This window comes from Macadamia integrifolia, chromosome 3, assembly GCF_013358625.1.
Source record: "Macadamia integrifolia cultivar HAES 741 chromosome 3, SCU_Mint_v3, whole genome shotgun sequence".
NCBI classification, from domain to species: domain Eukaryota; kingdom Viridiplantae; phylum Streptophyta; class Magnoliopsida; order Proteales; family Proteaceae; genus Macadamia; species Macadamia integrifolia.
Window position 1 is genome coordinate 7295042 of NC_056559.1, and position 23923 is coordinate 7318964.

Below are 23923 nucleotides of genomic sequence, written 5' to 3' on the forward strand. Positions count from 1 at the left end.
AAAAAAAAAAAGAAATGGGATTGCTGTACCTTTTCTTTTCGAATATCTTTCTCATTACCACAAAAATTTCCATTTAGTGAGCTTTCAACATTTTGACAGCCGTGCAGGAGAGAGAAGAAACTGTGATCACTCCTACCAGCAGTCTTAGCAATTTTACTTAAAAAAAAATTAGTTGGCAATAAAAAGGCCATTCAAGAGCTATGCAAAACCAGCTTACAGGCTGCGTACATTTGCCCCTCCCAGAATCTACAGTATTAGGAGCCTCGTGCACTATGTTGCACTTTTATAAGAGACTGGAAGTCCATATTTGTAACATCTCTTTTTTGCTTCATCCTTTATAAATAGATTTCTAACTCTTATCAACAAAAAAAAGTTGATAAAACTTGGTAAATTACTCTACCCAAGCCTGCCCATATGTAGAAAAAAAGAACCCAGAGATAGAGAACACAACAGTCAGCACCTGAATTAAACAAATAATTACAACTCAATGCTTGAATAAACATTTTATACATAATCAGCACACTGGAGGAGTGATTGAATCCAGGACTTTTATTACCCTGTCTAAAATAAAAATTGTGACTTGGGAACCATGCAGAGCCCTTGTTATGTAAATTGATGATGTCGACCGGAGACTGCAGAGAAACATAGCTGACAGGGGTCTTGTGCCCAGAATGAATCCTCTCAGTATGTGTTTCCCCGACCTGTAACCAATAGGGGGAACTCCTGTTGATGGATACAATTTCTGAATAAACTGCTCTATATGCTGGCGGAACCACCGAGGGGTCGAATAATTCCACCAACATCAAAGATATGTTAGTTATTAGTAGACCCAAGGGCTGTCATAATTTTGAGTGTTGTCTCCAAGGGAAACCTCCCTCAAATGCATGTTCCAACACGTCTTCCACCCGCTTCACCAACACAATCTGTTAAAAAAAGTGGAAGTGATAAAATTTGGGTTCAATCTTGAGTGCTCAACCATCATTAATCTATACAGACACGGATCTCGACCCCCCCCCCTCTTCCCCACATGAAGGAAACATATCAAAACCAACATCTTATGGTTGAATAATAGAACAGTTGCATAAATCAAACTTAACCAAAGGAGAGCCCATAAACACCACCATCTTCATCAGAATGTAATCAAGTTGTTTTCCAAGTTAAAAAGTTTGTAAGGTGATAAGGCTGAATCTCACCGAAAATAAAATATCTACTGCATATTTCAAATAGAGAAATCTAGTCATATGCAGGTTCTTCAATGAGACCCAAAATTGCTAAACAATCTGGCACTATTTTCAGGCAAATAACTAAACGAACAGTATAAAACAGTAAGATACAACTGGCAGTTGGCTTAATCAGAAGATTGTGGCACAAATATCATGATGAGAATTTCCATGTATGAGATTAAGATGGTGAGGCAAATTTAAAGCATTTCACGCACAGTTCAAAGAATAAATTCCAAACGGAAAAAGGAAATTCGGCTAAATCTTGAATCAAATACAGGAGACATTTGCATGTAAGGAATGCCATAACCACCATATTTGAAAGAAAAAAGAATACCTCCAGGCTGTTACGAACAGCTGATGGAACTTCAACCAAGTCCTTCAAATTCCTCTCTGGGAGTATAACCCTTTTGATACCATAACGATGAGCAGCTAATATCTGCATGTGCAAATAAACAAAATTTAGGAACTTTATTCTATCTTTGCGATAATAAGCATCAAATCCCACAAACAAAACAGGGTGATGTGATTATTTCGCAAAAGCATCGATATTGTTTAAGTTAAAACATAATGGGCATGAAACTATCAACTCAAGATCTTTTCGTCAGATTTGAGATTGCATCTCCTTTGAAGTTTTAAGCAAAGTTTTAAGGTTCTCATCTGGATGTGCTTCCTCCCCAAGGATCAGACATATTGTGTTTGCCCCTTTGTTCTTTTGCTTTCCCACAATCCCTCAAGGGTTGTGTTTGCCCCTTTGTATTGCCCCGTTCTCTCTTTGGTAATGAATTTTATTCACTTGAAAAAATGGGCATGGAACTATCATACTGATATATTTCTAAAACCCATCGGATAGTACACATGGTACATATCACAATGATCATTATGCATTAGTTCGTTATGGTAATTAATAGATAGGATATCTCATATCCTAACTACTTAATCAGCATTTACACATCTGTACCATATCAAATGGTTGTCTTAGTTACACTACAAATGAACTAAAAGATGTCCCATTTACTGAACTCATTAGAAAAATTAAAATCACATGCATAGCATAAAGTCAGAGAACAACATAGTATCATAGCCACTGCAATCAGATTGTCTTGTTTATGAGGCACACCCCAAACCCCCCCCCCAAAAAAAAAATCCCAAAGAAGCATGAAAGGAATCGCACCTTATCTTTGATGCCACCAACAGGTAACACCAAACCCCTCAGGGTCATCTCTCCTGTCATTGCTGTGTCTGCTCTTAATCTCTGCTGGCTGAACAATGAAACCAGAGATGATACCAGAGTCACACCAGCTGAAGGCCCATCCTTTGGTACGGCTCCTGCAGGAAAATGAATATGAATATCCCGGCCCTCCATAAGATTAATTTCCCCGGCAGCTGCGAATTTAAGGTCTGCTGCTTTTGCCCTTACCTACAAAATTAAAGAACATCCAAGGTCATGAAAATAATAGCGGAAGAATGTAACACAGATTATATATGAAGAAACAAATCAAAGATTTAAGTGAAAAATGGTGCATCAGGCAGGGTTTTAGTTCACGATATCGGTCACTGCCGATAATGATCTGTATTACCGGGCCAATACGGGATCAAAAAATTTTTTTTTCACCAAAATTCAAGGTTCAAACTGAACCACCAATACCGTAGCAGTCAGGTATCGGTATCGGGCACAGCCAATAGCAATACTGCCCAATCGATTCCTAAAGCCCTGGCTTCGGGCACAGCAGTTGTTCTTTTCTGACAAACATCAAGTGCGAGAAGTTGCAAAAATCAAAAGATAGAAATCACGTCTTGGCAAGGGGTTAATGCAGTAGCTGTGAAAGGGGTTGACTCGTTCTTGTACATGTAGGCAATACAAATGCATGTGAATACATCAGGCACTTAGACATGAATCTCCATGGATATACATTCAGATATGTAGAGTGAGCATCAGCATGAGCCTGGAGCATGCAAATGCAAGGTTCAAGAACTTGTTTTGTTTCGGTGGTTCCAAAACTACCGAAATTTCAGCGAAACATTGTACTTTTTTCCATGTGTTTCGCTGGGCCATTTTGAGAGGCTAATGGCCTAAGTGCCGATATGAGCGAAACGAAATGACTGAGATGGTCGAAATTTCGACGAAATAGTGCATTTTTTGGGCCCAAATGAGCGATATTTCAAAACGAAATGACCGAAATTAGTACTTTTGTGTTTCATATGCCATTTCATTTCGGTAAAAAAAAAACCGAAATATCCGAGATTTCAGCGAGTTTTCAAACAATGTGCAAATGTACCACGGAGTTCAACAGAATAAAAAAGTGTATTCACATGATAAGAGCAAGGGTGGCTGCACACAACTACGTGCGTAACTACATCTCTGTCAAGTGTAAATTATTGGATAGTATGCATGGGTATATGAGAAACAGAACTGCATGCTGGAAAACATTGCTGTATTTGAATCCATGTACCATCTATTCCCCACTCCGGAAAATATAGGTGCACTTAACTCTATTTACCATCTCTTCACCACCCACACCCACCCACCCCCCCCCCCCAAAAAAAAAAAAAAGCATTGAGAGTAATGCATATTGATGAATACATTGTTTGATTGGCAAAGGAAAATGAATATGTTGAGGGCATTTCACCAATAAACCAATTAGATAAATTGACATCTTAGAGACAACAAAGTCACATAGGCATTCTCCTAAAATTAAAATGAGTTATAGAGGCACTAGAAAACTATTTGAGTGACAAAAAAGGTGTCATATACAAATCCATAAACTGTTAGCATGTTCTACAAAATCAAAGTGAGTAAGTTATGAAGAAATAAATAAAGCTTACCCATGTAAGTGCTATTTGAGCTGATTCTTTTATAACATCACCAAGTTGCCCTGTGAGATGCAAATCCCCTTTTCCCACCATTGTCGTGGCCTCAATAAATTGTACTTCACCACCAAAGGTAGTCCAAACAAGCCCAACTGATACTCCAGGAGTTGTAACACGTTCTGCAGCTTCCTTGTCATCAAACCTTGGTGGCTGCATTCCATTATCAACGAAGAGCACGGTCAGATTTATTTAAGATAATCAAAACTAAATCCGAAATCAAGCACACAAGGAAACCAGGGTGTTTAGGCAGAACAAAATTTGGCTTCATTCAAGAAGCTACTAAATAATGGCATGCCCTACTGAATTGAATAACAGAAAGTTGGGCCACATATGGGATAAGACAAAACCCAAGACTCAAAGGACTGGACAATCCTAACTGACCTCAAAGATTTTTGTCCCAAACTGATTATGTAGTTCATTTTGCAATTTCACCAATGACAATTGGATTGGTATGAGTCTAATACTTGGGCACATCCAACAAGTCGCCCAACATTTGCAAGCTACCAATTGCAAATAGTATGCCACCTTACAGAGACATGCACAATTACAACTATGTCACTGTCTACCAAACGATCCAGGTTTCCTGTAGTTAGAAGTACTAGTTTCTCAGATAACTACACAAGTGCCTCCAGGTCAACAAAGAAGAATTGATTACCCCCAATACTTTTTCCAGCATAGCCTCATCCACTATCAAAGCTGAGGTACTTTTAAGAGCATTAGATATCTCATGATTGTTAACACCCATTGGAATAATTTCCATTTCTACTTCAGCTCCATCTGCAAGTCTTGCATCCATCAGTGGTGTAGCCATTTGGTGAACACCTTTGCTGAGTGGGACTGCATGTTCTTGCTCAGCAACTCGAACTGCAGCTGCACGAGCTAATGCAGCCAAGTTCCTCTCGAGGTTCCGTACACCAGCTTCTCTAGTATATCTTTGAATTACAAGTTTCACCATAGCCTACCACAATCACAGCAATCATCACACAAAAATTTACTGTAAGATTGAGTAATACAAACTCATAAGTAACAGTAATATCAAATGTTATGAAAAACAAAATCTCCAAGACAGCATCATAAAGGCAGGAAATCCCAACCAAGTCTCCAATGATATATTACCATTGGATTGGTTGAACAAACATGATAGGCATTGGATAACAATTACAGGCCATCTAAGTCTGGTTGATGGTAGTGAAAGGGGTTTTCTGTTTTCTTTAATCCTTCTCAAGGTTCTTTATGTATTCTTTATTTCTCTAAGGGTATCCATTTAAATTTCTCCTTTAATTATTTTAATACCTAGCCATCAAAATTTGGGGGCAGGTCTGGTGAAAGGTTCAGTTTAGAATAGTATTTTATTATTTTAAAAGACTTTCTGTTATTTCTTGTTAGGACGTTGAAGTCCATTAGACAACTAGTTTCTGTTTTAATATAAAAGAGTGTGACCGCCCTCCCCCAATCAAATGAATAAAAAAAAATTATTTTTTATTTGGAAAGCTGAGTGTGAGCTTCTTCCCTAACCTCTCGACCTCTTCTCTATCCTCCATCCCTGGCAGATCAATCCATTAATTTCTACATTCAGTTAATAGAAACCAACATCAGATCTGTTTTCAGAACCCATTTTACTATTCTGTTTCTGTTCTGTCTTTACAGATTTGACAATATAACTGCTAGTTCTGCATTCATCTCCTCCACCAATTTCACACTATATTCCACGTTCTGGACTAACATATCCAATTATAGATCTGACTTTCTGATCTCTTTCCTCTGATATTACTATTCTGATTGCTGAAACTGTCTTCTGATTTAACCTGTTAAGTATCTACATATCATTGTGTATCAGGATCTGTCTCTGCTAATCCTGAAACCTATTTAGACAGCCCCAAGTTCCTTAATCATACACTGTTAAACCAGGGCTTGAAACAGAGTCTATGAAAATCTTGAGTATTTACTATTTAGGAGAAGACTCACAACTACATTGAACAAACTGCAGAATGGTAAGAGTCATTGATATATCTAACAAGAACAATGATGAGTTTAAAACTTATTGGAAACCCAAAAAATGGAGCGGATTTTCACCCTTTCTCAACGCCTAACCCTAGTCCACTAGAAGAAAATATTTCAAACGTCTAGACTACCTATTCACATGCAATAAAAATAAGTACAACAATAATAAAGAGTACATCTCAAACACAAATCAGCATCATATGGTTTTCAGTCCAGAAATATTGACTTGAGTCAGCAAAGAAGAAAAAGAAATAAAATTTTATGAAAGAGAAAACACACGGTGAATGATTCAATGTAGCATCAACTTCAGAGCACTAGAAGTGTTATATAAATGATCAAGAGAATAAGACCATGGTAATGTACTGATGATTGTCAGATGTTAAACTAGCTATGCAATCTTGTATTTTGGAAATATAACCGCATAAATCCATCAGTAAAACCTTCCAAGGAAAGCTCATACCTCAGGAATTTGAAGGAACTCAGAGCTCAAGCCATGCTGATCCAGAACTCTTGGTATTAAATGCTGCATGGCTATTTTCAACTTTTCCTCAAGTGTATATCCAGGAAGCTCAATGACTTCCATTCGATCCAAGAGTGGCGGAGGTATAGGCTGGACCCTGTTTGCAGTTGCAACAAAAATGACCTTTGACAGATCGAATGGGACATTCAGGTAGCTGTTTAATTCAATTAAGGAAACTAGTTCATTTTACAAGTCCATCAATGAGATTCTAACCTCGTTCCATGTATGCCATATATACACTATGTCATCAGCACAAAAAACATGATTTATAGGACAGTTAGAAATCCTAGTCTCCCTCACACTGGAATCTACACAAAAGTACAAAATCTCATCCCAAGAAAATAATTATCAGCAACGTCCTTTTGAAGGCCCCAGATTTTGATCATGGTGTTGATTGAGACATAAGTCAAGAAACTCAACCAAATGAAAACAATAATTAGCAGAGGTGCCTTCCAAGGACCCTCAGATTTTTATCACAATGTTCAATTAAGTGAAAGTAACAGAAGATTAGTCCAACTTGTCCAAGAACTTCGTAGTACAAAGAAAAAGGATACTGATCATTGAATGTTTTGTTCTGCTCTGGATCAAGAACCTCCAGCAGTGCTGAGGCTGGATCCCCACGGACATCAGAACCAGTCTTGTCAATCTCATCCAGCAACATTACTGGATTGCAAACAGCTACTCTCTACAATTCAAACGTAAACTTTAGTCTATCTCAACAGAAACTGCAATCAAGACAATTGCACATATACAAGACCAAAATGCAGAAATCAGGGAACAGAAGGAAAACTGAAGTGAGTAGAACATCCAAAAGATACAGCCAATCAAGCTAATTGCTTGGCAGACCTCAAAGAAGGTCTCCCAATGTATGTAGTGTAGCAACATGAAGGGCAAAGTAGTAGAAGATTCACAAAGTTTTGCCCAATCTAGGCACCTAGCAGATCTTCAAGCCCAAAGATTGGCCAGATTAGATGATCCAGGAATCTTTTATTTCTGGACATCTTTCGAGAAGTATTCCACAAGGACCCATTGAACTGTGGGTCAAATCCAGTAGATCACAAAGACCACTAAATTGACAACTATTCTGTCTACTACAACTTCACAACAAGAAGGGTCAGTATGGTAATGAAATTTTTAGTTTTCAATCAATTTCTAGTATCTATCAAAAAATTGTTACTCCCTCCACCCCTAAAAAAATGCTAGTCCATCACAATCTCTCTTGGGGATAATGTTAGTATGGTGTTATTCCAGGAGATATCTATCAATAAACTTTTTCCCTGGGAGGTGTCTGAAATACTCCCTATAGGACCATAGTTGTCAAGGTGTGCAGTCACCTTGCATCCAGGCCCCCATCAATGCTGTGACAACTATGTCTAGGGCACCCATTGATGATAATTAAACATAAATCTTGTACCTAATGAATGATATATTCCACGTGTAATGTGCCAATATGCCAGCCAATAGTATCTCAACAATACTCATAAGAGTGCAAGAAGAACTCCTCCAGTCCCGCTCCCTTAAGATCCTCCAAGCACAGATTTCTTTAGCAGTTCCTCCAAGGTCTCTCAAAACCAATCTCTCAGTTATTTCAGGATGCTTTCGAAGTAAAAAAAAAAAAAATGCCTGCTGAAGATGAACTGATAATACAAATTATCTGTAAAGTCAACTGCATAACTGCTTATGTCTTCCCTTTTCTCAAGTATATATATACTATAGATAGAGATATAAAATAGATAAATAGATATTTCTCAAGGATATTTTTATCCAATCACAACAGAGATAAGAAATTACTCCTTTACCCATATGACATCATCCTATGACAGAAGGAGGTTATATTCCTGCCTTTAGTCAAAACCTCAGACTTTCATTTTCAGCTAATTCCTCCAATAACCCCCCCCCTAAAGCTCCTCTTTATCAGCACATCTTTGAGCACTCTTTCTATTGGTTGAGCCAACATTTTCTTCCATTTTCTTCCAGCCAGAAATATGAGCAGTGAGATTAGATTTCCTGGTTTCCACCATGACACAATCATTCCTGTTCCACTGTTTTTTAATTTTCAATTTTGGAGCCTTTACTTCTTTAATCTGATGGATATCCTTTGAAATGAAAAAGAATGGCATAGCATGGGACCACAGCATAATTTGGTCATACTTTTGTAACATAGAAGATGTTCAGTAGGACGGATATAATGGCAGGTCTAGAGCTATAAATGGAATAAATTCTAGTTCAATAAATATAATAATTGGCAAAAAAAATTCTGCCCGGCGAAGCAGGGGTGGTTGGGAGTAATTAAGGGTAATAAGTCTCCCCCTCTTGCCAAAATGCCCCTGCCTACGAATCCGATGGACTTCCTTTTTGCTCCACTGACCAGAGAACAACCCCCCCCCCATATTAATTTGTCAATATGAATCAGCAGACTCATTGGAATTATTTTTTTACCCAATCTTGAGGTGGGATTTGAAGCCAGAAATCAGGGATGACATCCTGCAGGCATTACCAGTGCAATACACAGGCACCTGGCAGAATTCACTCATAATTAAGATTAATAAACAAAGATCCACCAGGCAGGTAAAACATATTCCTAAGTGTCCATACTAAGACAAGTTAATGGTCAATTGATTGATGTACATTCATATATAAAATACAGATAATGACATAAATATAGAGAAGTCCTCGGGAAAAGTTTCCATGCAATCAGCTGTATAACAACAGTAGCAGTAGTGATAGTAATAGTAGTAGAAAAATAAAATAAGCAAATAAATAATGTTAGTATTTTTACTAATTAGAATGTTTCTATTGACATAATCATTCTTATTTTTAGAGTCTGGAGAGAGGTAGACACAAATTTGATTTCTGATTCAGTTTGAAATATTATCCAATCCTCTGAGAGCCACAGTCTCGATAAGTTGCATTGTGACCATGTGAAGCAACTGCAGATATATATCATAAGAACATAATGAAGACACCATGCACCATGTATGTTACTCTTAGACAAGGTTCTACCATGGTAACAAAGATGTACAGAAGATTCAGTTTAAACCTTTAATCCCTCAATAAGACGCCCTGGCATGCTACCTATGTATGTCCTCCGATGTCCTCTGATATCAGCTTCATCTTTAACACCACCAAGAGATATCCGTACAAATTTTCTGCCCAGAGCAGCAGCTATGGATGATGCTAAAGATGTCTTTCCCACACCTGGTGGACCCACAAAGCACAGTATGGGGCCTCTCACATCTGGTTTAAGCTGTCATGTGGTTCATGTGATTTCAATCAGGATACATTAGCATCAGTTGGTCATATTGAAGAATTACAAGGCAGATTAGACATCAAGAATTAGATAGGAAACAACCTTGCGGACAGCTAGATATTCAATAATCCTTTGTTTGACTTTGATTAAACCATAATGGTCATTATCAAGATGCTCCTTCGCAACTCTCAAGCTTAATTCCAGCTCTTCACTGGCCTTCTGCCAAGGCAGATCAGCAAGCAGCTCCAAGTAAACACATGAGCTACTATACCCAGGTTGCTGTGGTTGCATTTTTCTCAGTCGCCTGGAGAGAGGGTAAAACATAAAATATAAAAGGGCTAAAATACTCTGAATAATTCCACTCAAATTTAATAGTAAACCAAAGAAAGTGTCAGGTATATTTTAATAATAAACACCAATGTAGAAATTTTTTCTTTTTTTCACATCTATCTTAATCTATTTCTGTGTGTGTCAGAGAGAGCGAGAGAGAGAGAGAGAGAGAAGAGTTTGTAGCAGAAGTCTTGATGAACTTTAGACTCGGGTAGTTGTATGTAATGCAACAAAGGCAAAACATGAAAATCTTTCTTATGGTTCTTCTCCATAAAATTATTCAGGGAAATATCCTTGATATTCAAAACTTAGGAAAAAAATATATAATAGCATAATTACCTTGAAATTGAGAAAAAATATTGTTTCTAGAAAAACCCAGAAGGACTTAACAAAAACATTAATTGATGCTTTGAAATCCCTTATTTACCCTCATTATGTGGTTAAAAAGTTTGATCCAGAAAAAATTTATTCATCTCCATACGAGATCGTAAGAGAGGATGGCTGCAGAATTCTCTGATTTGCAAACCTATAACGGCCATTGGTGTCGATCCATGTCCCCAGCCAACACCCTCTCCAACTACAAAGCAACTGTTTGAGCTTCCTCTTTCTTTGCCATTGACTGACAAAGGAAATTTATTTTCTTTTTTGTTTTTATTTTTTTATTTCTGCGGTTTAGCTTTGACTTTTTGACCCCTTCTATCAAATGGTTGTGGGTCTTCACCCTTTTAAAGATGCAGCAGGAGATCTATCCTATTCTGACCAGGACTAGTCACTTCACTACTGAACCAATCTGTGTGACTGACAACCTGCTTAATGAATCTCTCAATGGTGAAATGTATTTGTTCTGTGTCCAAAGCAGTGGAGGTGACATCTTGCACACGATCAATCAAAAGAGCCGGCCTTCCAGTGGAATGTGATGATGTGACTGCAATTCCGGCTACAATGACAACCGTAAGACAAGATGGGAGAGCTCTGGCAGACTCATGGTTGAGTAATACTAGTAACATCAATGTCATACTATCGGACAGTACTATACGGTGTAATCCTAGACAATGATTTCACTGGTGATTGGGAAGAAATAGGAAGCCTTAATGATGGTTGGCAACTTTTTTCCCTTCCTACATGCCGAACTAAAAGGGTAGAATCAAGTTTCTGCTGGATTGGCATTTTTTACCACATAATAAGGGTAAATTAGGAATTTTAAAACTCCAGTCAGTGTCTTTTGTGAAGACTAGTTGAGTTTGTATAGAAACGAAATGTTTTTCAAATTAAGGGTAAATTATGCCATTTATATGGACATTTTCACTTCTAAAGGATAATAAATTCAATGAATAATATGAGACTTGTTTATGTGCATATAATACTTTCCAGTCTCCATTATGAGGATAAATCAAGCACTGTCAAAAAAAAAAGAGCAAAAAGACCCATAATGCTAACATGTACAAAAGCTCCATAAGAACGAAACATCGGCTGCACCGAAAACAACCTCCACTACTTTCAGATGGAGTACACACCCATTTCCTCAAATTCCTTAACACAAAAGCCAACCAAAACGTCTTCTCCAATCCTCCAATAGACCTTTTAAAGCTCAAAATACCCTTCAAAAGCCTACTTTTCTTCTATTTCCAAGAAGTCAATGTCATTATCCCAGAGAGAAACACCATAGCTCTACAAAGTGATCACTTTAAGTATCTAGGATCAATCATAAATAAAGGCGATATAGAGGATGATGTATCACAGAAAATTAAAAAGGGGGATGGATGAAGTGGAGAGATGCGTCTGAGATGTTGTGAGACCGACGTATTCCTTTAAAGCTTAAGGAAAGTTTTATAAGACAGTCATTAGACTGGCCATGATGTGCGGGGCAGAATACTGGGCAATTAAGAAGTGTCATATCGATATGCTACGTGTAGCAGAGATGAGAATGTTGAGATGGATGTGTGGCATAACTAAAAAGAATAAGGTAAGGAATGATCATATTAGGGATGATATGGGAGTTGCTCCAATTCATGATAAGCTTCAAGAAAGTTGTTTGAGGTGGTATGGCCACGTTCAACAAAGGCCTGGGGATGCGCCTGTAAGGAGGAGAGATTTGATTCAAATTGAATGAGCTAAAAGAACTAGGGGCAGTCAGAAAATGAAAATAGAAGTAGGTAGGAAAGACATGCATAGTTTAGGTCTTGTCCCAAGTATAACCTCTAATAGATCCAATTGGAGGGCTAGAATCCATGTAGCCTACCCCATTTAGGTGAGTTTTTATCCTTTTTTTTTTGTTTTTTTGCTGCCTTTGATCGGACCAATGTAGCTGACCCCATTTAGTTGAGAGGAGACTGAGTTTTGTTGTTGTGGTTGTTGTTGAAAAGAAACTACCATAGGTGCTGGCATTTTGGTTAAAATAATGCCCCTTCTAGCAATTCAAACGCCCAAGCATAATGCATTCTCATAGTGCTGATAGAACTTTTAGTCTTTCCATTTTTGTTCATTATGCTAAATCTTATGCTATAAGCCTGACAATAACAAAGTAAGAAGATAGCCCATGATTAAATAAAAAATAAAAAAAAAACCCCAATATCAAGTGACATATACATGGTTATAATTTAGTTATTAAAGTGACATACCGAAGCTCTCTTTGTGCATGCTTCCAGACATTTGGAGGCATTCCTGCACTTTGCATCTTTCTTTCCAGGGAAGCTACATCATCCTCATCATCATCATTATCACCAAGCTCTTCTTTTATGGCCCTCATCTGAAAAATGTCATCAGAAGAAGTTAGCAAAGAATACAAACATTTCAACTAAAGGAAAAGGTACAAAGCAGAACAGACTGAAGCTTATCTCTGGGATTAGCAACAGAAATTTATTAAGGATCAGATTCAGGACCACAGAGACAAAAAGACAGAGAAGGAAGACAAAAACAGCACCCCAACAAAGCAAAACAATTTTACATCAAATCCATGTACTACAAGCAGGAAACAAACCAAAGAAATATTCCAACTCTCCATCCAAAACAACCTATTGATATTGAATAAACACCTGTTATCCTAAAGCCATTTTAAAAGGAAGATACAGTAATTGTGAAATTAACTGACATACATTGAACTAGGAAACAAGAAAAACATTAGTTACAAATCACACTGCATTTTTTCCCTTAAAAGAAAATAGTGGCAAAGCATGCCTTTTGTTTTTTATTAGCTCTTCATCCAGATCCTTGGTTTCTGTGGCCCAAAAAGAATAACAGAATTCCACGAATACATGAAACCTACCAACAGTAGCCACAGGAGTTAAGGAATTCAAGTCATTGCAGGGTTTTTGGTCATGAAGAGATATAATGTTTTGTACAGCTGAGTGCTGACTCCAGAGATAGATGTGTTCCCCAGTTACAAGTCTCTCTATAAGTTCTTCACATTTCCTTCTGACCATGTAAAATTTGGTGAGGCAGTCATCCTGGGGTACCTTTCCCCCTCCTTTATAAACAAATTTCACAACTTAAGAAGGAAACATCTATATGACACAGGAAAGGAAGAATAATGGTGAACTTTATATAGCAATCTATGTGAAATATACAGCAATTAAAAGTCTTGAAACTTTCTTGTTTGGTGGGTAATGAAGAATAAGTTAGGGAACTTAAACTCTGAACTTCATTCTTCTAGGAACAAGTTTTAATTCCAATGAAACTAAAATTTCTTTAACCTGGTCCAAATCCCTCACTTTCACAGGGTCCTAGAAGCGTTGGATAGGAAACAATATTAATCTTTGGCTTTTTCAGCACAAAGCGGCTGCTCTCAAGACTCGAAGCCCAATCTTCACATTGGTAGATGAATTTTTTACCATCACACCAAGCGACAGCCTTTTAGAAACTAAAATAAATGCTAACAAAAAAATTGATTGTTCTATGAAGCGGGTATGCATTAGCCAAGATACAACATTTTTTTCAAACATATTTAAAAGTTAATTTAACAATAGCAAACCTGCTGACGGAGAAGAAATTCTTTCTGTGATTTTGACAGCTGTCCTTCAACCTTTTGGGTTATCTTCTCTGCAACGCGAATTGACTGTTACAAGAAAAAAAATCTGATAAATACCAACTATTCCACCACTGCCTATCTATTTTAATCCAATTACTAATTACCTGTAAATGTCTGTCAACTAACTCCATAGCTTTTGAAAGCCTTAATTTCAGATCAACTGAATCCAACATGGAAAGCTGCTCCTCGAAGCTTATTTCAAAACTTGCAACAAATATATCTGCAAGTCTGTGCACCGGCAGTGTCTCCAGAAGGGCTTTTGTCCTTCCAATGTTTTTCTGTTTCTGTAACCAGAAATGAAATGTCAATGTGAGAAATAAAACTGTGTGTCCTGTAAGCAGGATCCCAATTATGCATGAAAGAACAGAACAAGTTAGTAAATTAATCAACACAATCAGTAACCAAAATATCATGGTTCCTAATAGCATTGTTGGTGTACGATGTCTTGTATTCCGTCACAGTTTAATCTAGGGAGTACTGGTGCAGCGCCTCGATAGGCAAGACAGTGGTCCCCCTGCATAGCAGGGGTGTAGGGGGGTGCAACCCCCTGCTCAAATTTTTTATTTGAGGGCAGTTGTGTACTTTCCAGATTAGGGTTTTTCACTATATATTTGTAGCGAGGGTTTCTTTCTCCATAATGCAAGCAATACTGAGAGGTGTGAGGGACGAGCGTCGTAACCCTATTCTTCATTGATAGTGAAGCAGAATCTCATCTCACCAAGGACATAGGCAACCTTGCCGAACCTCGTAAATCTGTGAGCATTGTTTGTTCTGTTTTTCCATTATCTTCTGCATCGTTTTAGGGTTGCATTTCTACAAGCATGATATAGTTTCCATGAACTTAAGTTACTTCTTTCATCGCATGCTCATAGCTATAAACAGTCAGGAGTGCTATCCCATACAATGCAAGTAACTATCAAGTCAACTCCTTGAAAATTGAGATTCCACTTGCCAATGCTACATTAAAACTTACCCAAATTTGTATTATCCATCGGCCTAGTGTGCAGCAATTCACAACAATTGGTATAAAAGCAGCTATTGGTCTTGCTGCAGGAAAAAGGCTAAGAAAGGCACCAAATCTCTTTTGTGGACACTAAAATTCAGTTTGAAGGTTCAACAGATCCAGGAAGTAGAAGTTAAGTCCTTTTCACTAGCGTTTTGATCCAAACTAAAAATATATCGGGGGGCAGCCAAGCCAGGCACCCAAGGAAAATATTTTTAAGTCTAATCATGGTTCACCAAGATATCAGATAGGGTTACCCTAGTATGAATTTTGTGGGATTGAAGCACTGGAAATCTACTTCTACGATCTCAAGTTTGTTATAATTTTGGGAGCCTTCTCTGAATTTTGGTCTAATCATGGTTAACCAAAATGCTAATTATGATTATAATTTTGGGAGCCTTCATTTGGACTGAGAAGGAAGGACTTCAGGAGGATGCCTACTGTCTAATTATGTTATGTGATGGTTTATTTGCAAAGAAGGAATAAGCAACCTTTGATAATAGAAGAGAGAAGGTATTTAGATTAACTTGTTATGTTTTCGAAGAAAAGACCTTCCGAATGGGGATATCGGCATATGATTATATCTTGCACACTTTGATTCCAAATAAAGTCAGATCATTTCCTGATTGGTTACTGTGGTTATTAAAACCTCAAATTTCCAGTTTCAGAATTATTTAGATTAAAAAATTTATTTGGTAAAAAACAAGAACTTTACCAAGATAAACTTCTGAAGACAGGGAAAAATTTTAACATAGCTGATTTTCTGGGGTGGAGCATAATCCAAAAGCATAAGCAAATTGTCCTATTGAGTAAGCTTTGACATAATAAAAATGCATCCAAAAGTGTAAAGAAGACACTCACGTACTCATAGGAATTCCATGATTCTTTTAATTATTAAATTTTTTAACATCCCCAAAGTAGCATATGAAACATTTGAAATTCACCTGTTCGAGAACAGAAATCAGCTCCATTGCAGTAGCTTTGAATTGTCTAGATAGTGCCATAAGATCTGGATCTTGCTCAGCTTGCTCCAACTCTAGTTAATATAAAAATGAGAAGGCATCTCAGCATTTTACACCCAACAAATCTAGCACTCAACATCCACCATTCCGCTATTTTTTTTCTTTTTTCCCAGAAGCTTATATCAAATGGGGAAGAATATTCATTACAGTATTCCATATGCATTTTTACCAGTCCATCAAATTTTACGTAAAGCGAGCAGTACAACACAAGGAAGTAGAGAAATATTTGGCATAACCCCATTACATGAAAGGTAGATAATGTGTAGGAATATGCAACTACAAGCAGAGGCCATGATGCAGATAAGTCATTTAATGGGCTAATTTTATTGCAAATAAGCCTTGGGTTGGGTTATGTATGTGTTGGGCCTCTGATCCCATGGTTTTCTTTGTAATTAGCCACTTTAACGGGCTTAAAATATGGGTAAAAAGTAGGAAAACGGGATTTAATTCATTAATTTAATTAAGAGTCATATTTTAAGTCTATTTCCTTTGTTATTTCAGCTTCTTAGGTTTTCCAATTAGTTAAGAATTGGGTTACACCTTTCATTTTTAGTGTTTGAGTCAGTTTTGAGTCTTCTAAATAAGTTTGTAAAGGGCTACAACATTGAACACGAATTTATTTAATGAAAAAGGAAAAAAAAAAAATGGCTTATGTTGTTGTGCTGTGGGATGCAGTTGGGTGAGATGCCCATTCACTAGTTCTTCTTCCCCCCTTCTCAACCCTCCATCGAATTCTCTTTCTTTTCTTATTTTCTTTTTATTTGTTTGTTGTGAGAGAGTGTTTGAGAGCTAGAACCAAGCCTATTGGAAGACATCTTCTCTATTCAACGAGAATTTCAGATCCTGCCTAGGATTAGGATCATTTGTGATTCTAGTTCTACATTAGGCCAGGTGAACATAATCTAGATGACTACATTGAAGGCCCACCTAAGAAGTGATTCCTCCATGACCCACCTCATTTGACACGTGGAATGAAGAAATTTAGACCAGCAAACTTACCTAAATAAAGATATCCCATATATTATTATTATTATTATTATTATTATTATTATTATTATTATTATTATTATTATACACACACACCATAGTTGTCACGGCGTCAAATCGATCCAAGGCGGTGGAGAGGTGGCTAATCGATTTGGTGATGAATTGCCCGTTATGGCGTTGCCATGGCGGTCAAATCGCCCATGTGTCATTTTTTATTTTCCCTATTTTCTAAAGTTGTTTAGTATGCTACTTTTTTATTTCCCCTATTTTCTAAAGTTATTTAGCATGCTACAAGCCTACAATATATACCCTATAACATATAAAACCAACATTAAGCAACATCAAATATCAAAAATCAACATAGCCCTATCAAAATCACCCTGCATTTTACAAAAAATCGACCGCCTAATGAATCAGGTGTGACCTGGCATCCATGGCGGTGCCATGGCGACACCTATCAGCCAATGGTGACCGCCATTTGTGAGTCACGTAAATCGTAGCACTGCCATGAACTTATTTTTCAGCCAGGACGCCAAATCGCCACCTAGGCAACGCTATGACAACTATCACACACACACACACACACACACACACACACACACATATATAGCAGAAAAAATCCCACAAGTCCACCTTAAGAGAACATGTTCAACATATTTTGACAAAGATATGAATTGTGGACTTGTAGGCGTTAGTACATTGATCGTATCTAATTTACTCAAGAATATCCCCCTGAACAAAATTAAAAATGGCGCATATGCACCATTTCTCAAATATGAATGCTGCTATGGATTTTTGGAGCAAATATGTCATAATTTATTATGTATAATACATTAGTGTTTCGGACTTTCTAAGCAGTGGCTGCTCTCTCAATGAAAATTTTAGTTCTATTACGGTCCCATATAATTCTGCTGAGAAATAATTGAGGATTGCATATTTGATAAACCAATGAGTAAGAAATTTGTTCGAATGGACTAGTTCATTGCAGCCCTAGACTGGGAAAAGATAAACTGAAAAAAAAAAAAATTTTGTTTCAAGGATCAACCCATCCTGCTAGGGACCATAGTGCATCTGCATCAGATAACGAAGCTGATCAGATGGAAGGCAAGATGGAGATTGTGTACAAAGGGAGGACTGGTTAAGCTTCTTGCTTTAGACTGATTACTTATCAAATGGGAGGGGGGGATCGGAGAAAATTGCATAAATAAACCATTAAATACCTAGAGGTAGAATTCTTCCAGGACCAAGTTTCTATCACCGACGGTGAAGACAGAACATCTTAAACCATGACATTTATTCTTTGGATTGGACTGAGGAAGGGTGTTTTCGACTTCATACAATATGGGGTGGGAGTAAATGATGAAATCCACCTGCCCAAGAATCCAATCACAGGTCACATTATGGTAGCTGAAGAGATTCTCACTCCATCCTAGGCAACAAAATACTTTCTACATTCTTCTAAATAGCATAACATTCCAGGATATCTATTATTCAACGATATACAAGAAATTACGTACATATCAAAACAATAGTAAAAGAAAGGACATTATTTGTGCATATATATATATATATATATATTGAGAGAGAGAGAGAGAGAGAGACAAAATAGAAAAGACTACTCACCAGCCTTGGTCATATCTAGACGAGAGATCCGGGCAACATAATAGGTTCCTCTTGCACTAAGTTCTTGTACACTGAACCTGCACAAACCCTCAAGTACGACAATGTATGTGACCCTGCCACTTGGTTTTTCCACTCCTCTTGAAAGATGTATAGCTCTAGCAACAACTCCCCTGAAATTGGAAGTCAAAAACATATTAGTTATTAATCAATTGACCCTATATAAACCATACATCGATGTCTAGAATTAGATTAGCAAAAAGAACACAAGTTTAATTCCTTATGAAAATAAATGGCTACTTCACCAAGGTTTTAATACCCAGAATAGGCCTCCATCGATTCTGATTCGAATCAGATCGGAATCAGTTGGGAATTGACTAAATCATAGAAAATGGAATCGGGAAGAGGAAATGAGTGACTTTTTTAAGTTTTTTTTAATCCAAAAGTCTGATTTTCTGCTATTATGCTGACTAAATGAAGGGGAAATGTCAAAAAAGAAGATTTAAGTGCATTCATAGACAATTCCAAAATGGGTTTGGGAATCAGCATTAGCAGAAAGAACAAAACTTTAATTCCTTAGGAAAACAAATGGCTACCTCACCAAGGTTTTAAAACCCAGAATAGGCCTCCATTTATTCTGATTCGAATCGAGTAGGAATCAGTTGGGAATTGACTAAAATCAAAGAAAATAGAATCAGGAGAAAAAAGCAAATATTTCCGCATATCTTTGTGTTTTTTAAGTTTTTTATTCAATAGTATTGTAGATCTAACTACAAGAGGTAAGTTTCATTGACTTCCTACTATTTTACAGACTAAAAGAAGGAAAAATTGTCAAAAATATATATATATATCTAAGTGCATTAATGACCAATTCCAAAATGGCTTTTGGAACAAGGTTTTAAGTATCCTTCCTTATACGCCGATACTAACCAATACAAATCGTATCTTTAAGGCACTGATACGATACCTAATAAAAATTGGTATTAGTACATATAAGAAATCTCATCCTCTATATATGATCAATTGAATGCACTTGTCTTATCATACTTTGGGAGAGGTTTTAAGTATCCTTCCTTATACACTGATACTAACCAATACATATCGAATTTTTAAGGCACTGATATGATACCTAATAAAAATTGGTATTAGTACATGTAAGAAACCTCATCCTCTATATATGATCAATTGAATGCACTTGTCTCATCGTACGTCTCCTTTTTTATACATTATATATTTTACATATTACTTATGGAAGAGGTTCCCTAAAGGCAACGTGGCTTCGGAAACAATGCAAGGGCCAATGGATGCACACGCAGAAACATCAACAATGGTGAGATTTTCACCTTTTATGGGGCAGGGCGATCATTTAGCCCTTCCATGTGTCCGGGCATAAGGGCCACGCTGCGATTCAGGGTTCCTTTTCCCATTACTTATTTATAGTGTTCTATGCTTCAAAGTTGTTTTTTTTTGCATATCCTAAGCACTTCAATACGTTTCTCAACAATTCCAATCATATCTTTCATGTATCATGCGTTTCTCCAATTCGTCTCTTAAAATCACCCTTTCAATACAATACCCGACACTTTCTCATTACTTATTTATAGTGTTTTATGCTTCAAAGTTTAAAGAAAACATTCCACTTAGGGTGGTCATAGATCAGAACGGAGCCTCTTGTTGCTTCCTGGGCTTGTGGTGATCTCCTTCAATGTAAAAGCTTGAGATCAGTGAAAAGCTTCAACTGCGTTGTTTATCATACCCATGTCCCATCACCAACAAGCATTAAATCTCCCTAAAAAGGAGATGATCAAGCTGCACCTTCCAGTACAGCTACCTTGTTACGACTTCGCTCCAGTCACTAGCCCTGCCTTCGGCATCCACCTTCTTGCAGTTAAGGCAATGACGTCAATATGTTTCTTGGCAATTCCATACATATCTTTTATGAATCTTGTGTTTCTCCAATACAATACGATACATCTCTTAAAATCACCCTTCCGATACAATACCCGACGCCGATACTTTAAACCTTGTTTGGGAATCGGCATTAGCAGAAAGCACACAAGTTTTAATTCCTTAGGAAAACAAATGGCTACTTCACCAAGCTTTTAAAACCCAAAATAGGCCTCCATCGATTCTAATTAGAATTAATCAGAATTAGCCTGAATCAGTTGGGAATTGACAAAAAATATAGATAATAGAATCGACATTAATCAGAAAATGGTCGTCAGATTCTGATTTGAATTGGCCAATTTCATCTAGGAACGAGATTCTCTCCAGTGCGGCTGGGTGCCCAGCGCACATCCAACGGCTGGGAGCCCCTTGAGGTGCACCCATGTGTCAGGGCGTGTGCCCGGGTGCTCCCAGCTGCTCGGCGGCCAGCCGTGCTGTGGAGGATCCAGGTCCTTCCATATATTCCAATTTGATTTTTAAATCCATGTACTTCACTGAAAAGGCAAGGCTAAAATACAGTTGAGAGAGGTAAAACACAAATAAGCAGAAAAAAAGCTTCATAAAAAGGGCAACCAATTAGCATACACCTTTTATGCCAGTGAATTAGCTCCCGTTGATTAATTCCATCCACCCTCTGAGAATCAGACGTAGAAACACGAATGTTTGGACTTCGCTCCCCAGTTTCAGTACCCATACCTTCAAAATTTGAGTGTTTTCTTCATCTCAGTAATAGATTCTAAGACTTGCAATGGGAAATATCATTCATCAGAAGCAACTGGAACAGGAGCGCGGGGAAGAACAATGGTCAATCTCACCTGGAGATAACACAGAACCCACTGATGTTGACTCGGCAGTATCTCGAACAGGCAAAACACCAATTAATCCCTTCTCTTCCTTCTGCCATAGCTCCTGCTCCACCAATTTCACACTACAGAAGTTCAAACAATATGTGCATAAGGTTAGATGAATAGGAATAACAGACGTCGTCCCATATTCATAAACAAGCTATAGCATTAATCTGCAAACTCTCCCATAAAAATCAAACTATTCCAAAACCAGGAAAAAAAAAAACTGCAAAATCGAAAGAAGAAATAGAATAAAGTGGATTATTACGTGCTAGATGAAGTGCATCGAATTCGAATGATCGCACCAGGCAACAAAACTTTGTTCCTGAAGGGAAGAATCGCCAATCGACTTGGTAATTCGAACGAATCCGCCATGATTTCAACTCGGAAGAAACGAGAAAAGAAAAACGACTTTTACAGAGGGGGTTGAAGCGTGAAGGAGAGTATTTAGAATAAGTAGAAGTTTCTGATTCAACTGAGATTTCGAAATCAATGGGGTCAGAAATAATCTGGACTGCTAGTCTTTCGTTTTCAAACTTATAATTAGATAATTTCCCGTTGACTCGAGAACCGTCGGATTTGTAGAGATAAGGTGGTGGGACCACGCGGCGAAAGTTTTGTGTGTAGTGGGTAGTTACGTCAAATACCAAGTGGCCGCCCGAAATTGACGGGTGTGTCTCTTCCTCCTCCATGTAGGCCCGAGAAAGAGTGGGGCCCACCGATAGTTTTAGCCACGTGGCGAATAGATATTAAATTGATGGGTGCAGATTTTTTGAGTTTTGAAGGTAAGAGAAAACGTGGGTTCTAATCTGGAAATCAGACGGAATGATGCCGACAAAGGGGTGCGGCCCAATTAATTCCGGTTTGTTTATGGAAGGAAAAGATTTAAGTCACGTGCTTATTATATTCAAGCAACCTTTCAACCCTTCAACTGGAGCCATTAATTTCTCTTTTTTCTTTTTTTTATCTTTTTTTTCTTTTTCTAATACCCCTTCCCACCTAAGCAAGAAGTTTGGAAGATATGAAGGCCCATTTGAAAATGTGTTTGTCGTTTCTGTTTCAAGAAATGATAAAAACATAAATTTCTGTTGTAAAAACAGAAATAGAATTGAAAATGTTTGATAGTCATGTTTCTAAAAGTCGATAGTAACTAACGGAAAGAATGGCCACGAGTCGTTTCTGGAATCAGCCTAGGTCGTTTCTTGAACCATAAATAGGTAGAAATTTCTATTTCTATTTCTGAAAATAAGTGAAACGAAACATGATTTTAAATGAGTATTCTATGACGAAAACACATATTAGCTTGCTTACAGAGTTGATGTGGTATCTTACTTAGGACTCAAATTTTGTGAAATTCTTTCATTTCGAGCATCAATTGACCCAGATGTCTCAACCCACACATCTGCGATTCCAAAATATAAAGCCTTGAAACCATCTCTTGTAAGATAATTGTGATGGAGCTCTAACTCTTGAAGTAGAAACATATTGAAATGACCTAATTTTTGCAAGAAGTGTTGGTCTCTCATGTGTAAATCTTGAATCTGATTCATAGGTTGTAACCAACTCCATTTTGTCATCTCCGAAGCATGGTTGTAATTTGGTAGTCAATATCCTAGCTAGATGAGCAGGTGTGGTTCTTAAGTCCACACCTAATTGTAATGGACGCCATTATCTTCCAACAAGGATGCTCTCTGCACACCAAAGTCAAAAGGTGGAATGGGTATTCAGAAAATGTTCAGATCAAAGAATGTTGGTCTCTCATGAAAGAATATAAAAGTGAAAAAGAAAGGAAGGTGGTTGGATGAGTGCATTGGACACCTATTGATTGGAAAGAGAGGTTCCCACATCCCACTCTTCTTTCTGTTTTCCATCATTCCATATGATCAACTCCTCAGCAGGAGTGAGGAGAAGTGGATCCATAATCTTTAAGATCGGAGAGGGAGAGCTCTATCTCTTTCTTGATTTTCCCAGTGGCCAATGAAGTTCTAGTTCTACCTTTCCAACCAATGAAAGCTATTAAAGGTCCGGCGTCTAAGAAGTGGTTGTTGGCATTTACATGCTCTACCATTCTTGATTGATGTGGATTTCTTTCTATGGAGCATCAAAAGCAAAAAGATTCAATCAGATGACAAATTCTTATTCATGTGCGGTCCAAGGAAATCAAAGGTCTGCTTCCATGATTTCATTTATATCGAATCGAGATATCAAAATAGATTATATAGTCTTGATAGTTTTATCGTCCATGCCAAAAAGCTTATCTTTATCCTCATATCATCTCCAGTT

General features: G+C 37.5%; 1 protein-coding gene across 1 annotated transcript; it reads right to left on the reverse strand.

Annotated features, from left to right (window-relative positions):
- Positions 1–438: 438 nt before the first annotated feature.
- Positions 439–22134, reverse strand: LOC122074657 (lon protease homolog 2, peroxisomal-like). Its single transcript, XM_042639575.1, has 17 exons — positions 21909–22134; positions 21611–21723; positions 21383–21491; positions 18852–19021; positions 16164–16255; positions 14321–14500; positions 14160–14243; positions 12811–12938; positions 9965–10166; positions 9653–9859; positions 7167–7297; positions 6553–6766; positions 4747–5049; positions 4047–4241; positions 2395–2640; positions 1558–1659; positions 439–923 (listed from the first exon to the last, which is right to left on the reverse strand). Exons 1-17 carry the CDS (start codon positions 22013–22015, stop codon positions 840–842), a joined length of 2667 nt encoding a protein of 888 aa, XP_042495509.1. The 5' UTR covers positions 22016–22134; the 3' UTR covers positions 439–839.
- Between the last annotated feature and the right edge of the window lie 1789 nt (positions 22135–23923).

Coding starts and splice junctions, on each gene's coding strand:
- LOC122074657 (XM_042639575.1), bottom strand. CDS start 22,015: ATGGCGGATTCGTTCGAATTACCAAGTCGATTGGCGATTCTTCCCTTC. Junction 21,492..21,610: donor GGGTTCTGTGTTATCTCCAG/GTGAGATTGACC, acceptor CAAATTTTGAAG/GTATGGGTACTGAAACTGGG. Junction 14,244..14,320: donor TAGTTGACAGACATTTACAG/GTAATTAGTAAT, acceptor TTCTTGTAACAG/TCAATTCGCGTTGCAGAGAA.